General features: G+C 50.8%; 3 protein-coding genes across 3 annotated transcripts; 1 reads left to right on the top strand and 2 right to left on the bottom strand.

Moving 5' to 3' along the window:
* Nucleotides 1-3,104: 3,104 nt before the first annotated feature.
* MYCFIDRAFT_31967 (uncharacterized protein) lies at nucleotides 3,105-3,701 on the bottom strand (the record flags this gene model as incomplete). The annotated part of the gene is made up of 2 exons (XM_007930616.1): nucleotides 3,105-3,335; nucleotides 3,426-3,701. Coding segments are annotated over 2 exons (507 nt in total), but the record flags the coding sequence as incomplete, so codon positions are not given.
* Nucleotides 3,702-4,982: 1,281 nt separating this feature from the next.
* MYCFIDRAFT_177506 (uncharacterized protein) lies at nucleotides 4,983-5,543 on the top strand (the record flags this gene model as incomplete). Its single annotated transcript, XM_007931274.1, has 7 exons — nucleotides 4,983-4,996; nucleotides 5,030-5,047; nucleotides 5,080-5,110; nucleotides 5,142-5,218; nucleotides 5,244-5,333; nucleotides 5,390-5,495; nucleotides 5,526-5,543. The coding sequence occupies 7 exons, from the start codon at nucleotides 4,983-4,985 to the stop codon at nucleotides 5,541-5,543; spliced, it is 354 nt and encodes a 117-aa protein (XP_007929465.1).
* Nucleotides 5,544-5,583: 40 nt separating this feature from the next.
* MYCFIDRAFT_177505 (uncharacterized protein) lies at nucleotides 5,584-12,038 on the bottom strand (the record flags this gene model as incomplete). The annotated part of the gene is made up of 22 exons (XM_007931273.1): nucleotides 5,584-5,750; nucleotides 5,777-5,926; nucleotides 5,962-6,130; nucleotides 6,157-6,212; nucleotides 6,252-6,360; nucleotides 6,396-6,463; nucleotides 6,497-6,603; nucleotides 6,651-6,852; nucleotides 6,881-6,903; nucleotides 6,931-7,022; nucleotides 7,092-7,141; nucleotides 7,167-7,370; nucleotides 7,405-7,610; nucleotides 7,648-9,749; nucleotides 9,776-10,053; nucleotides 10,083-10,274; nucleotides 10,307-10,463; nucleotides 10,495-10,524; nucleotides 10,559-11,267; nucleotides 11,296-11,405; nucleotides 11,433-11,981; nucleotides 12,012-12,038. The coding sequence occupies 22 exons, from the start codon at nucleotides 12,036-12,038 to the stop codon at nucleotides 5,584-5,586; spliced, it is 5,757 nt and encodes a 1,918-aa protein (XP_007929464.1).
* Nucleotides 12,039-12,287: the final 249 nt, after the last annotated feature.

Genomic DNA, 12,287 nt, shown 5'->3' with positions numbered 1-12,287 from the left:
AATAAAGTACGCGATCGATCTATAGTACTACCCCTTGTACCTCTAAGTTATAGAACAAAAATTAGATAGATGGTTATAGTAATCTATATAGCTAGGGTTGGCAAAGCTAGCTTGTTATTATGTTAGCTTTGCGCCCCTTAATTTCGACTACTTTAGCGTAGTATAGCATAGTCTATAGCTTGCTTACGAAGCGCCTGTCTTATGCCGAAGGTAGGTACTACCCTTACTAACCTATTCTTATTCTCTTGTCGTCGGAGCTGTTTCAAATTCTAGGCGTCTTCTATAATAGCCTTAGTAATAGCTTCCTGTCTGTCCTGCTATATAGGATGCTATTAAAAGAACTAGGCTAGGTAGAGAGGTGTCTCTACGTAGTTACTTAATATAGTACTAATGTCCGGCGGCACTAGTAAGCTGCGGAGCTATTATTGCTGCAGTAAAGATTAGACTTGCTATTAAGGCTACAGAGCGCCTAGTATAGCAGGATTGGTTATTATTATCTATAATAGGAAGGGGTTGAACTGTTGCTGCTATTGCTACTATTACTACTGTTGCTATTATTGTTGAAGCAAGGCTATTAGTAACACAGACTCGCTACTATTGCTAGCTATAGGTTGCTAGCGCTCGGTAGTAAGTGTGTCTACGAGACTGTCGATTGTCTGCTATTGCTAAGCCGTCTTGTTCTTAGCAGAAGCAGCTAACTTTGCCTATATATACTCGTCGTAAGAGGTTATAATCTTATCGGCAACTTCTATAGGTATATAGTATAGAAGCGCTAGATTAACTCGCACTATATTAGCAAATTCCTTCGCGTAAGAGCCTATTACACTATAGTATATACTACGGCGCCTATAGTAGCCAATTCTACGACTAAGCTTCTTATTATTATACTGCGGATTACTATATTCGAACAGTTTAAAGACCGACGAGAATACCTCGTCGTCCTTACGGCTATCTTCCTTAGTCTTGTTATTAGTGTTCTTGCGGCTGTTCTTAACCTAAGAGGCAGGCGGCTCTAATGGATTACTATCAATCTTAATAAATTAATCACTTTCCGGCGGTGTTAATAGTCGAGTAGATACAGCAACGCGCTTATAACTCTCGAGTACCTTAATTATATAATATATACTAGTATTAGCGCAGTAGCGTAGGAATTTGGCTACCTCTTCGTAGTAATCGTCCTCGTAGATAATATTGTTAAATACCTTCTCGCGCTTAGGTATAGATAGCCTTAAGCAATAGATAGTGAATATACGGTCTAGCTGTTAATATAAGCCGAGTCCTTTAACAAAGACCTATAAAGCTACTCTGTCTTTAACCTTCTATATTAACTGCGCTATCTTATTATTATAAGGCCTTAAATACGCAAAGTCGATGTCGTCGTCTTCTAGTATATTATTAATAGTTATAATATAGTACTGCTTGCTATCTATTCGATACTAGATAACCTATGTAAGGTTAGCACTAAATAGCTTTCGATTGCGTAGTTTCGGGGTTAGTTAAGGGGTCGGTAGCTGCTTAGGCGCTCGTAAAGTCGGTTAGCGTTGTAAGCTAGCGTCTAAGTGCGATTTCTTAATAACGCTATTAGATGTCGATATAGGCTAAGTAGGAGGTTTATTAGATAGGTCGGCGCTATTATTCTGCCGTTTAGATAATGTTCTACGTGTCTTGTTTCGTAGTATTGTGCCCTTAGTCGATTTGCGCTTACGCGTAGAAGCTAGCTTTACGCCCGTAGTCGGCACCTCCGAAACCTCCGGCTCTTTCTTAATGCTCTGTCGTATACTATACTGCCCCCTCTTAGCGGGCAAACTAGTTCTACGAGGCACGGCTTTTGGTATAGTCTTTAGTGCATCTAATAGTCTCGGCGGAACCGTAGTCCTACGGATAGGAGGCTCCTCGATAGCAGGAGGAGGTAGTATCTAAGAAGCCTTCTCTAGATTAGAAGGCACTAGTTCTACGGCCCCTTTCGAGCGTATATACATTATTAGTGTATCCTCTTAACTAGACTCTTTACCTAGTAGTCTGTTTTCCTTGTCGTTGTCGTTATTAGTGTTAGTGTTAGTATTGTATAAAGACCTAAGCTACTAGCTAAACCGTACGCCGTCGTCTTATGTTTCTAGGTTATTAAATGCCTCGGTAGCTCGTAGACTATATAGCTCTTGCTAAAACACCTGCTTATTAAATAGAATAGTATTAGGTAGATACTATATATATTATTGCTATAGTAGTAGAGACTAGTCCTGAAAAGCGCAGGTTTGTGTTTAGGTATATAGGGGCGGTTTAGGCACCTAAGAAGACAATACGGGTAGACTGCTTAGAAAATCTATAGTTTCTATAGTAATACTGTCTCTGCTATTAGACTGAGTCTTAGGGATAGTATTATACTCCATTCTATGCAAAAAACGCGTATATAAACATATAATAGTCGCGTCGGATAGTTGGAGGAAGATAGAGGTAGGTTGGGCTGAACCCAGCTAAAATTAGTCCGGGCCCTTTTGCAAGCGTATTTCCCCTCTGTCGATCTTTTGCGCCGACGAAATGCTTGTTCATCTGAAAATCATTCTCCGAGACTTTGCCGGCCGTGGGCTCCTCCATTCGTCCTGACCTGGCCCGAGCCGACTTCACTTCATCTTTCTCGCCACAAGACGCCACCTACGATGTGCGTTGCCACAAGCATTCTGCTGGCATTCAGACATTTCAGAGGCACAGTCGGTCTAGAGATTTGGTTGTTACAGACGCCCTATAATCCAACAGAGATACGAATCGAGGTCGCAAATGGGTCGTTCGAATACCACGAAACCACAACTCAAACACTCTCCACGGTGCGAGAGGCATGTCAGACTCAGCACACCGCAGAGGGCAGCATGGACAACAGTGAGAGTCGGAAGGGATCGGGTTAAGCAAACTCTTCCATTCGCTGTATGCTATCTCGTTCGCCCACGCAAATCCCTGCGTTTTCGTAATCGTAGTAGTATCATGCCGCCCTCTCACTTCATCTCAGCATCTTCCGCCGATCCGTGATTCAACTGTAGCATCCATCGCAAAAAAATCAAACAAAAACAAACCCACCCTCTCATCTTCTCATCACAAACTCCCCGATCCTGACTTCACGCAGACCCACGCAATTCACCGCCGCCGCTGCCACGGCTTGGCGGGATGATCGGGCCCGCGCAGACCTTCCGGGACAGAAGAATAACGTCGAAGTCATGGCAGACAAGACAACCCAAATACTGACACGCCGAGCTCCGCGTGCAAATCCGACCAATGCACCATCGAGGATCCTGCGACTGGCGACGAAGAACGTCAGCCGGGTTGAGAGACTGCGCAGCTTGGAGAACCTCGACCGACTCCTCGGCGGTAGTGATGTTGAGATCCTCCCACAACTTCTTAGCTTCGGCGTCGAGCTTGAGGTCTCGACGCTCATCGACCGTCGGGCCGCCGAATTCCGTGGGCGTGTTGATGCGGGTTGGATGGTAGAGTTGGGATTCCGGGACGTCGTGGCCGTCGACGTGCGCGTAGACCTTCTTGAGGTGGGGGACGAAGGGCTTGAGGTGGGCGGGGACGTTGGAGATTTGTTCGAGGAGTTGCGAGTTCGTGAGGCGGACGGCGTCGATCACTGTGCCGTTGGCGGCCCAGGAGCGGATCACGCCGTCGTCGGCGATGTGCGTGAAGCCGTCGCTGTCCACTTTCATCGTGAACATGGCGGCGGAGCCGGAGGTGCGGGAGTATTTCTGGAGATTTGTTAGTGGAGCGCACTTGAGTTGGGGAGGAGAAGGTGGTTTACCTCAGCTTGCTGCACGAAGCTGTCTGGTGCAGCGATGGACTTGGCAATGCCGCCGGGTGTGGAAGCGGCCTACACCGGTCAGCTTACTATTACATGTCGTGGGTGCGGGAATATACTCACTGAGGCTGGACGTCCCACAACGGAGACGGTCGAGTCGAGAACGGCAGAAGAGGTCGCCTGCGAGATTGTCAGTCTGTAAGAAGTACAGGTACATCTGGCGCAGAATCATACCTGTGGAGCGGCTGAGGCGACAATGGCGAAGCCGCCGGCTGCGATCTTGCTGAAGCGCATGTTGCTTCTTCTTGCGGATGGGTGTAGTATGGGAAGGGTGAGTGTAAGGAGTATGGCAGGATCGTGGGTGGTGAAAGCGCTTGCGGTGGTCGGTGGTGTGGATGTAGGTCGAAGAAACAGGTCAAGATTGAAGCAGAAGGCGACGCTTTATATAGGGGCCGACAGTCGGTTGCTAGGCGCAATCACATGCAAAGACGAGGTCTGTGCGTCCAATCAAACACGCGTCTGCCAGTCGACCTGTTCACTCAGGGTCCAGAGCCGTGATCCAGTCTCGCAAGTAGTGTCCAGTCTCACATGCAGATTCTCGAGTCCTCGCGGTGGCTGATCTCCTCGAAATTGGTATCTTTGATAGCACTCCACATCTAGCTGTGGACAGCTTCAACACCAAAGAATGGCTTTGGGAGGCTAATGCTGGAGTAGGTGGCACGGCGTATCATACTGTTAGAGGCTCATCCAGCTAAAACGTTAGGGCAATAAGATGCCAATCGAGAACCTGTAGAGATGGGCGAAGTGATAAACGCCCCTCGATCGGAGTCAGCAGAAGCTCTGCTCAGAGTCCATACGCAGAGCTGGTTGAACTTGATCTCAGACCCTAAGCTATGGCAAGATCATTCTCTCTCGGTAAATTGGACAAGCTTTGGCCTTTCATGCTTCAATTGCACAGAAATCCTCGGCAAACAAATTCACGGGTTTCGAACCATATCTACTATAGTTGGAACCATAGAGAAGCATTGAAGTAACCTCTGAAGCAAGACTTCGGTGAATTGTCCTAAAAGCATGCCTAGAAAAATTTCTCGGAGGCTTCTAGTCTCTCACTGCTTTTCTTCATACACGTGGAGCGGCATTGCAATGTAAGGAGAGCTGAGCGGGAAACGGTAGTTACCAAGTTTTCTTCGAGTACCTAGCCAAGATGGTCTTGAAGTCGTGATTGAGGAATCAAGCTTGTCTCTCAATCAGGATGATCTTGTGCATGCCGTGAAGGACTTTGCTCCGGGCATATTTTAAAGCTTCGGAAGCTCTCCTGCATCTTTCTCGACTGTGAAAGCGTACTGAATAGTGCTCGGCCGAGTTGGACCTCGTGAAGCGCGTAGTGCAAGATTCAGCAGCACCTGCAGAGTTTCTGATGCAAGACTATATGCAGCTTCGGTGGAGATCGTCTTCGTGGATCCAGATGTCTGGAGCCACTCTTGCATGCGGTCAAGGCCGATGTGGATCATCCTTCAGAGTCTACTGAAGCTCATTCAGCTCGGGTGATGATGGAGTCAGTATCTATAACATATTACCTGCCTGGCGCTCTCAGGACACTGCCCCTTCCAGTCACTTTGAAAACGACGAGAGGGCACAGATGGCCAATGGAAAGAGCAGGGGAAATTCAACGTCGCAGTCGCTTGAGGAGTGGCTCAGAAAGCTCGTCACGGCCGAAGTTGGCTTAGGCAGCTGATTGACCTAGCAGTCGCTGGATCTGATCTGAACGGCTCGCATAGCCTTTTCCTTTGTCAGGCCATATGTCCTCACGGCCTCGTCGCCCGTACAAGCCAAGATGAGGCCATAGTCAAGCTAAAACCTCGTATCTCCAATGCAGGCTTGCTTGAGGCGTCGCGGTGCTCCTTTGCATTGGCATGGGTGTTATTTCCAAGCTGCAATTGTGCGTGGATAGTATTCAGGAAGTGGGTCAGTGCTGGAGACAGGTATTTGTCATTGTACTTGCGCATGTTTTCGTTAAGATGATTGTCGGCCACATACTCTTCTTCGCGTGAGAGGTCAGTTTGTCCTTTCCAATCAGTTCCTGGATGCTCTCCGTGTCGTTGTAACGGGATGATGGGGTGTGGTTGGCCGCCCTGAATCTTTTTCTGCCTCTGCAAAATCACGCAAATGGCTCGAGATGGCACAGCGCGCCCAGTCAATCAAGTCCATGGCTTCAGCACACCGCACTCGCAAAAGTGAGACTGGACGTCTGAGGATCACGGTGCACAGGTTGAGTCGAGTCCGCTGCAAGGCATATGAAAGCTTGGCGTTGACGCGCCCTGACGGCTGCGGACCCTTGCAGGCTTCTCGCCCCTGCACATTGTAACAGAACACAACACACTCGTCGGACTTGCTTTACTCCCCTTAGCACCATCTCGCCAGCCCCATTTCCTGTCTTATTCGAATTGGAAAAACGAAGCGACTACAAAAATACGCGGCAGAAAGCGGAATCTGCTGTATGAGCTGGGCCGCCCCTGCTGATCGACGATAAGAGCAGCTTCGCAAAGTCTGGGTGGCATAGCTGGGTAGAGCCTAACACCATCCTAGACGCGACTGAGCATAGCTACTAGAGGCCGACAGGGAACAAAGCCGGTCGAGAGAACAATGCAAAGGTTGAGAAGTAGGGAGTCGCCACAGATCCTGACACTTCGGCGGCATTACGGTTGCAAAACTCTCCACGAAACGTCAGACCGCGACACCCACCGGTAATTTCACGGCGTCGATCTGCGAGACGGAGGACTGGCTCGAGCGGAGATGTGGTGACAGCGGGTGTCGCCATAACCACTCTCGGAGTGAGAGATACCGCTTATTGAAGGGGGTAAGAAGAAGCCACAATCCAGGACGCAGAGACTTCCCCAGATCGCATTCGAGGAGAAAGACCCTAGCGACGTCGTCACAAGCCTTGCTGACGTGACCAACGATGGCAGTGAGTATCTCGATATCGAGGAAGACTTGGCAGAGGACTTTGACAGGCAGACTCGAGACGGAAGCTTGATGGCCGAAAGACACAACACAGAATCTAACAAGGAAGCCAGCTTACGAAGATCCAAGAGACCGATCCACCGAGGTGTCTGCCACGGACACGGCTTCAGCAAATGTTCAGAACGTTCCACGCCTCAACACTTCTCGGCAAGCACTCTACCTGCCAAGCAACGGCAGCTCGGGGCTGGACATTGTCGAAGAAGCCTCCATCGTAAATCCAGAACTCACCTGCCGACGCAGCATCTCCGCAAAGGTTTCATGAGATACTGCAAAGCGCTTCGTTTTAGGTGACCACGAGAATGCTAGGATGATAATGAGCAGGGAGAAGGGCCTGGAGCAGATCTGGATTCGCCATGGAAGTGATCACTCCTGTCATCGGTACTGGAAGGATAGCATGTCGGAAGAAGCGAGTTATTGATGAAGCGAGAGGAAAATGACAACTGGGATGTGGGCGTGATGGAGCAAGAGATTTGATAATGCAGGCTGCATGAGCAATGAGATTGATTCGTGTCTGGCTGGATATACCTTATGAAGCTGAGAAGGTAGTGGCAATTCGACTGAGGCAGTGGTCCTTTCTATGCTAGAGCTGAGCTTCCTGATGACACGCGTTTCAGTGCCGACCACATTCCTCTTTCTCGTCATCATTTTGCGTGTGCAGGGTATTGAGAAGACCTCTTTGTAGCCGATGATTTGTAGCACAGCTGCAATTGTATGAAATCCACGAAGAAAGTCAAGATCGTGCCGAAATTTATCATAATTCACAACAACAATAATCCCGAGGACCCAACGAGGTAGAAAGACACCACCACCCCTACGCCCGCTCCCACTGATTCGTAAACTCCGGAAACTGCACCCCCTCACAAACCGTCCCCTCAGGCGGCAAAACCCCCGTCCAAAAATACTTCCTCACGTACTTCTTCGCACATTTCCCCTCCAGATCCGCACCCTGAAGTCCATGTCCAATGCCATCAATCGTGAGAAGCCTCCCATTCGGAAACTCCCTCTCCTGCCAATTCCTAGCATTACAAAGCGGAGTCCTGGTATCACCCGTGTTACCAATGAATAAGATCGGGGGAGCGCGGACGTTCACGTCGTATTCGTGGGGAGGATCGATGGAGGTGAAGTTCATGGCCGCGGCGTGGAGGAAGGTGGACCAGTCGGGGCCGAGTTCGAATATGTCCATGAATTCAGGGAAGAAGCGGTGACGGATTTCCTCGGTGGTAGGCTTGTTCTGCAATCCGCCTTGATCGATAGCTGCGAGGAAGTATGCTGCTTCGGGCGGATTCCATTTCGGGGGGTCCTGGTCCGGGTCGCTGGCGAGACCTCTCCACGCGTTCTGATAGATGGCCGAGGCGACGTTCATGACGCTTTTCCGGGCGACTTTGACACCTAAACTCTTCAAGACGTACTGGAGCCACATCTGCTCGTCGAAAACGGCTGAGATGGGACCAACGTGTTCCTCGTTGTCGTAGCCGTGGATTTCGAGGAGATATCTCTCGCGTTGAAGGCGGGGCCCGATGCTGAAGAAAGCTTTGCGGATGTCTTCGATGTCGTCGCAGTAGAAACCGCATTTCTTAGGACCGGCGTTGTGACAGGCGGCCCAGAGCTTGTCCCAGAATCCTGCGGCGGCGGCGATCTCTTCGGGTTCGTGATCTTGACTGTACCAGGAGTACGGCGCCACTCCATCCAAAGCCATTCGTTCCACCCGATCTGGATACATCCTCGCATACTCGATTCCCAGAATCGTGCCTCCCATCGACTCTCCAAAAAACGAAATCTTCTCAAATCCCAGTTTCTCCCTCGCGAGATCCAAGTCTTTCGCCGCCCACTTCGTCCCAAGGTACGGGAGACTATACTTCTTGCGGTGAAAATCACCACATCCCGACGTATAGTCTTCGCCCTTCTTCCACATGTTCTGCAACGCCTTCTCCACATTTTCGTCCGCAAACATCTTCTTCCCCGGCGTCTCGTCGAGTCGCAGATGGGTATTCTCCGGCAGACAAGTCATCCAATTCGCACCTCTCCTGCCCACAACGATGATCTCCGTCCGTCTTCCGAACAAACCCACCAATCTTTGATAATCGGTCTTGTTGAACTGATCGCTGACCCAGTCCATCCCCAGCCCGCCAGGGCTGTAGAAAATTGTGCGTTTGGGAATTCCAGGGGTGACTTTCATCATGGGTATCAGCATGTCGTCGTGATGGCGAGGGACGATCTTTTTATCGTCGTCGCTCACGGGAACGGTGAGGTTCGCGCACTTGAGGGTGAGCAGTTCCATGCCCGTTGGGATCCCAGGGCAGGCGCTCCACGTGAAGTTGGAAGAGGATGTCGAGCGTCGGAGCTTGGCCTCATCGAGAGGCTGGGCTGGCCGGGTGTCCTCCTCCCATCGTCTTCTTGGACCGGCCTGAGCTGATGTGTGTGTCGCGATGTAGGCGGCTATGGCCGCTAGCAGGAGTGGTATTCGCATGGTATGGGAAGGATGAATGAGTGTTTGCAATTTTGGAGGAGTGAAATTTAGGGACTGAAGATTCGTGTTGTCTTCAGTTGGATATTGTGGAGAGCTTTCCGACTTCGACGTTTTGATCCTGGCAAATGGATATCTGCTTACCATGTCTTTCCACCAGCTGGTCGCTAGTCGGGCTGGGACGTCCTCACGCGCATCGGCGCACCGCAATAGCATCTTGTCAGCCCATTTCTTCATCGTCCAACGTCCCATTTGAGAGCTGCTGGAGTGTAGAGAAACTCGCGGCCCGCGAATCCGGCCAAATTTTGTGCTCGTGATTGGGGCAGAATAAGGCTGCGCCAAGCTTTGCGGATCGAAACTGTTCCACAGTTCTTGGCTCAACCCCAAATCAGTTTCCAAGTAAAAGCACCGATCATGCCGTCGAGATAAACGACTCTCACCTCTTGTACAAGTCTTGCTCGCCAGCCGCCTGATCATCGATAGCTGCTTCATTTCCGTTGAATTGCATTGACATTGTCCCCCGGCGGAGTTTTGCTGATGGGAGAGGAAGCTAAGCTGAAGAAGTCTCGATGAACCACCACGGCTTCGTTGGTCGATGAGGCGACGTATGCTGCGAGATAATTGCCAGGCTCCTTCGACGATTGTTGTGAGCGGAGTGGGATCCACACACTGCGTGATAGGTAGTATGTCGCCTCCGAGTCATAGGGCACAACGCTCCTTGACCGATCTGCGATTACAGAGATCTGGATCAACGGCCGACTGCGCGGGGCGTTGATGTCGAGAGAGTGTGCTCAGCATTGATACAGCAGAGTCTGACACACATGACGCTGTTGTTGTTTTGCGATGTAACCATGGATTGCTGAATTGCCGTTTGGTCGGTTGCACAACGTTTGTTGACGGATTTTGGCGGAGTTGGTTTGCCGGTACGGTAGTCTATACCATCCATGCCAGTCGTCGCATAGAAATCTTGAGGCATCTCCGGTAGGCGATTAGCGTTCTTCTCTTGGCGAGCTATCTTAGCTTGCTCCGCAAGGCTATGGGACGCCATAGGCCACGTTGGATCGGCTTCCGCCGCAAGAGGAGGACCAGCAACAGGAGCCGGGGCCGAAATTGTCGACGGATTTTGGTGAAGTTGCCGTCAATCGACCCGGCAGATAGGCGATGCATATCAAAGCCTGGGTCGTACACTCTTCGACTGCTCTGATGTTGCACAATTGCATTCTGAGTCGACCGTTTGGAGCGTTATGGTCAACACAGCTCGCTCGTTGGGATCAGGGTGACAACGACAAGAGCACCGTAAGCTCACAGTCCTGTGTTTCACTGCATGAAGTAGGGATGTGGAGAGCTGTATTCTCGTTGAGTTGCGATAAGTTCGCTTCTTGGAGGAGTTGGACAGTCGATTGCGACCAATCAATCAGGTGAATGGCGAGTAAGAATTGGACCTTGTGGGAGCATTCTCCGCGGCTGATCGGATTCTGTATCATGGCGGATTGTTGGTCGATTGCTTGGAGTGTACTGATTGAGAGAGGCGGTTGGTGGAAGACAACCGAATCTTTGACGAGCAACAACACTCGTAACGATGTCGCTCTCCATCGTGGAAGCCATCGTGTGTAGCTGATTTGTCGTCGATTTGCGCGAACTACGCTTGTCGGCGGAGTTGACTTGCGTGAAGGACGCTTGTCGGTGGAGTTGATTTGCTCTGCCACCTGATGTGCTGCGAACCACATCGTCACGGTTAAGAAGTCTTGCAACTTCACCGCCATCGATCTCACCAGATCTCTCACCGCTCCAGTTAGCCACCTCCGAAGAGGTGCCCAGGGACCACCGCGTGGAGGTTGAAGTCGGCCTTTGAGTCCCCTAGCCTTCGCAAAGGCCTGTCTCGCAGAAGTTGCCTGGCACGCCCCAGGACTTGAGCACACCTCTGTGGGTGACGTGTCATCGGTTTGGTACCGGTACCCAATCACGAAGGTCTGGCTCGCGTGATGGTCTGGCCTCCGTGATGGTCTCTTCCCTCATCAGTCGCTGTCCCCACGACAGCGAACTGCCCTCGTTGGCCCACTCGTCGGCCTCTTGCTGTTCGGGGAGGGTATTACGCCTCATCCACCGAAAGCTCACCGCGATGCCATACTCCGCCTCCACCCGCTCCGCCATCATCACCACCCTCTTCACCCGCGTTCCTTCGTACCCGCTGGCTCCGCTCCGCACAGCAAGGATCTTGTTGACTGCATTGAGGCAGTCGCTCACGATGTCGATGTGATTGACTTCACGTCTCACATTGCTGATCTCCAAGTCGTCCAGCAAGTGTTCAAAAGCCAGCTCGAGGCCGGCGAGCTCAGCAAATTCTGCTCGTGCGAGAGGAGCGAGCGCTCGCATCGCCCCGACGATCTCCAGCGTGCCATGGCCGTCGTACCACTGGAAGGCATAAGCGCAACCAGCGGCATCTCCGGACCAGCTGGAGCCGTCGGTGGCGATGGTGAGTCTCTCTCTCTCCATCTCTGTTGTTGTTGCTGCTGTTGTTGCTGTTGCTGTTGCTGTTGCTGTTGTTGTTGCTGTTGGTGTCGCTTTCGTGAGTGTGGTGTCGTTGCTGTCGTCGAAGGATGCGTGTGTGAGTGTCGTGAGAGTCCAATTGACGCGATATGCATGCAGAAACCTCACTTTGAGGCGGCTATGCATGACCGTTGGAGCCATTGAGAAATTCTGAAGCTCGGCAGCAGTGCTCTGATGCGATTTTGAACGATTACGAAACACGAATTGACGAAGAACACAACATTTCATTGCCATTCTAACAGCATCATGCTTCGAAACTGTCTAGGGGGACAGTGGCAGTAATGAATACGACTTCTTTTCACTGCAGTCACGACCCTCGCTTGATGATCAGACAGCCCAAGGGTACACTACGGCCCCTCACAGGGCTCAAATCACGACATCAAGTGATAATGTAGCAGAACGCGTCGAACTTGCTTTGCGCCCAGATGCAGCTTCTTCTACTTTACTTTTCTCAACAGACTTCCATGATGTCGGTCG

Source organism: Pseudocercospora fijiensis (genome assembly GCF_000340215.1).
Source record: "Pseudocercospora fijiensis CIRAD86 unplaced genomic scaffold MYCFIscaffold_7, whole genome shotgun sequence".
Classification (NCBI taxonomy): Eukaryota; Fungi; Ascomycota; class Dothideomycetes; order Mycosphaerellales; family Mycosphaerellaceae; genus Pseudocercospora; species Pseudocercospora fijiensis.
Note: the sequence above shows the minus strand (reverse complement) of the source record. Positions and strands in the feature narration are given on the sequence as shown.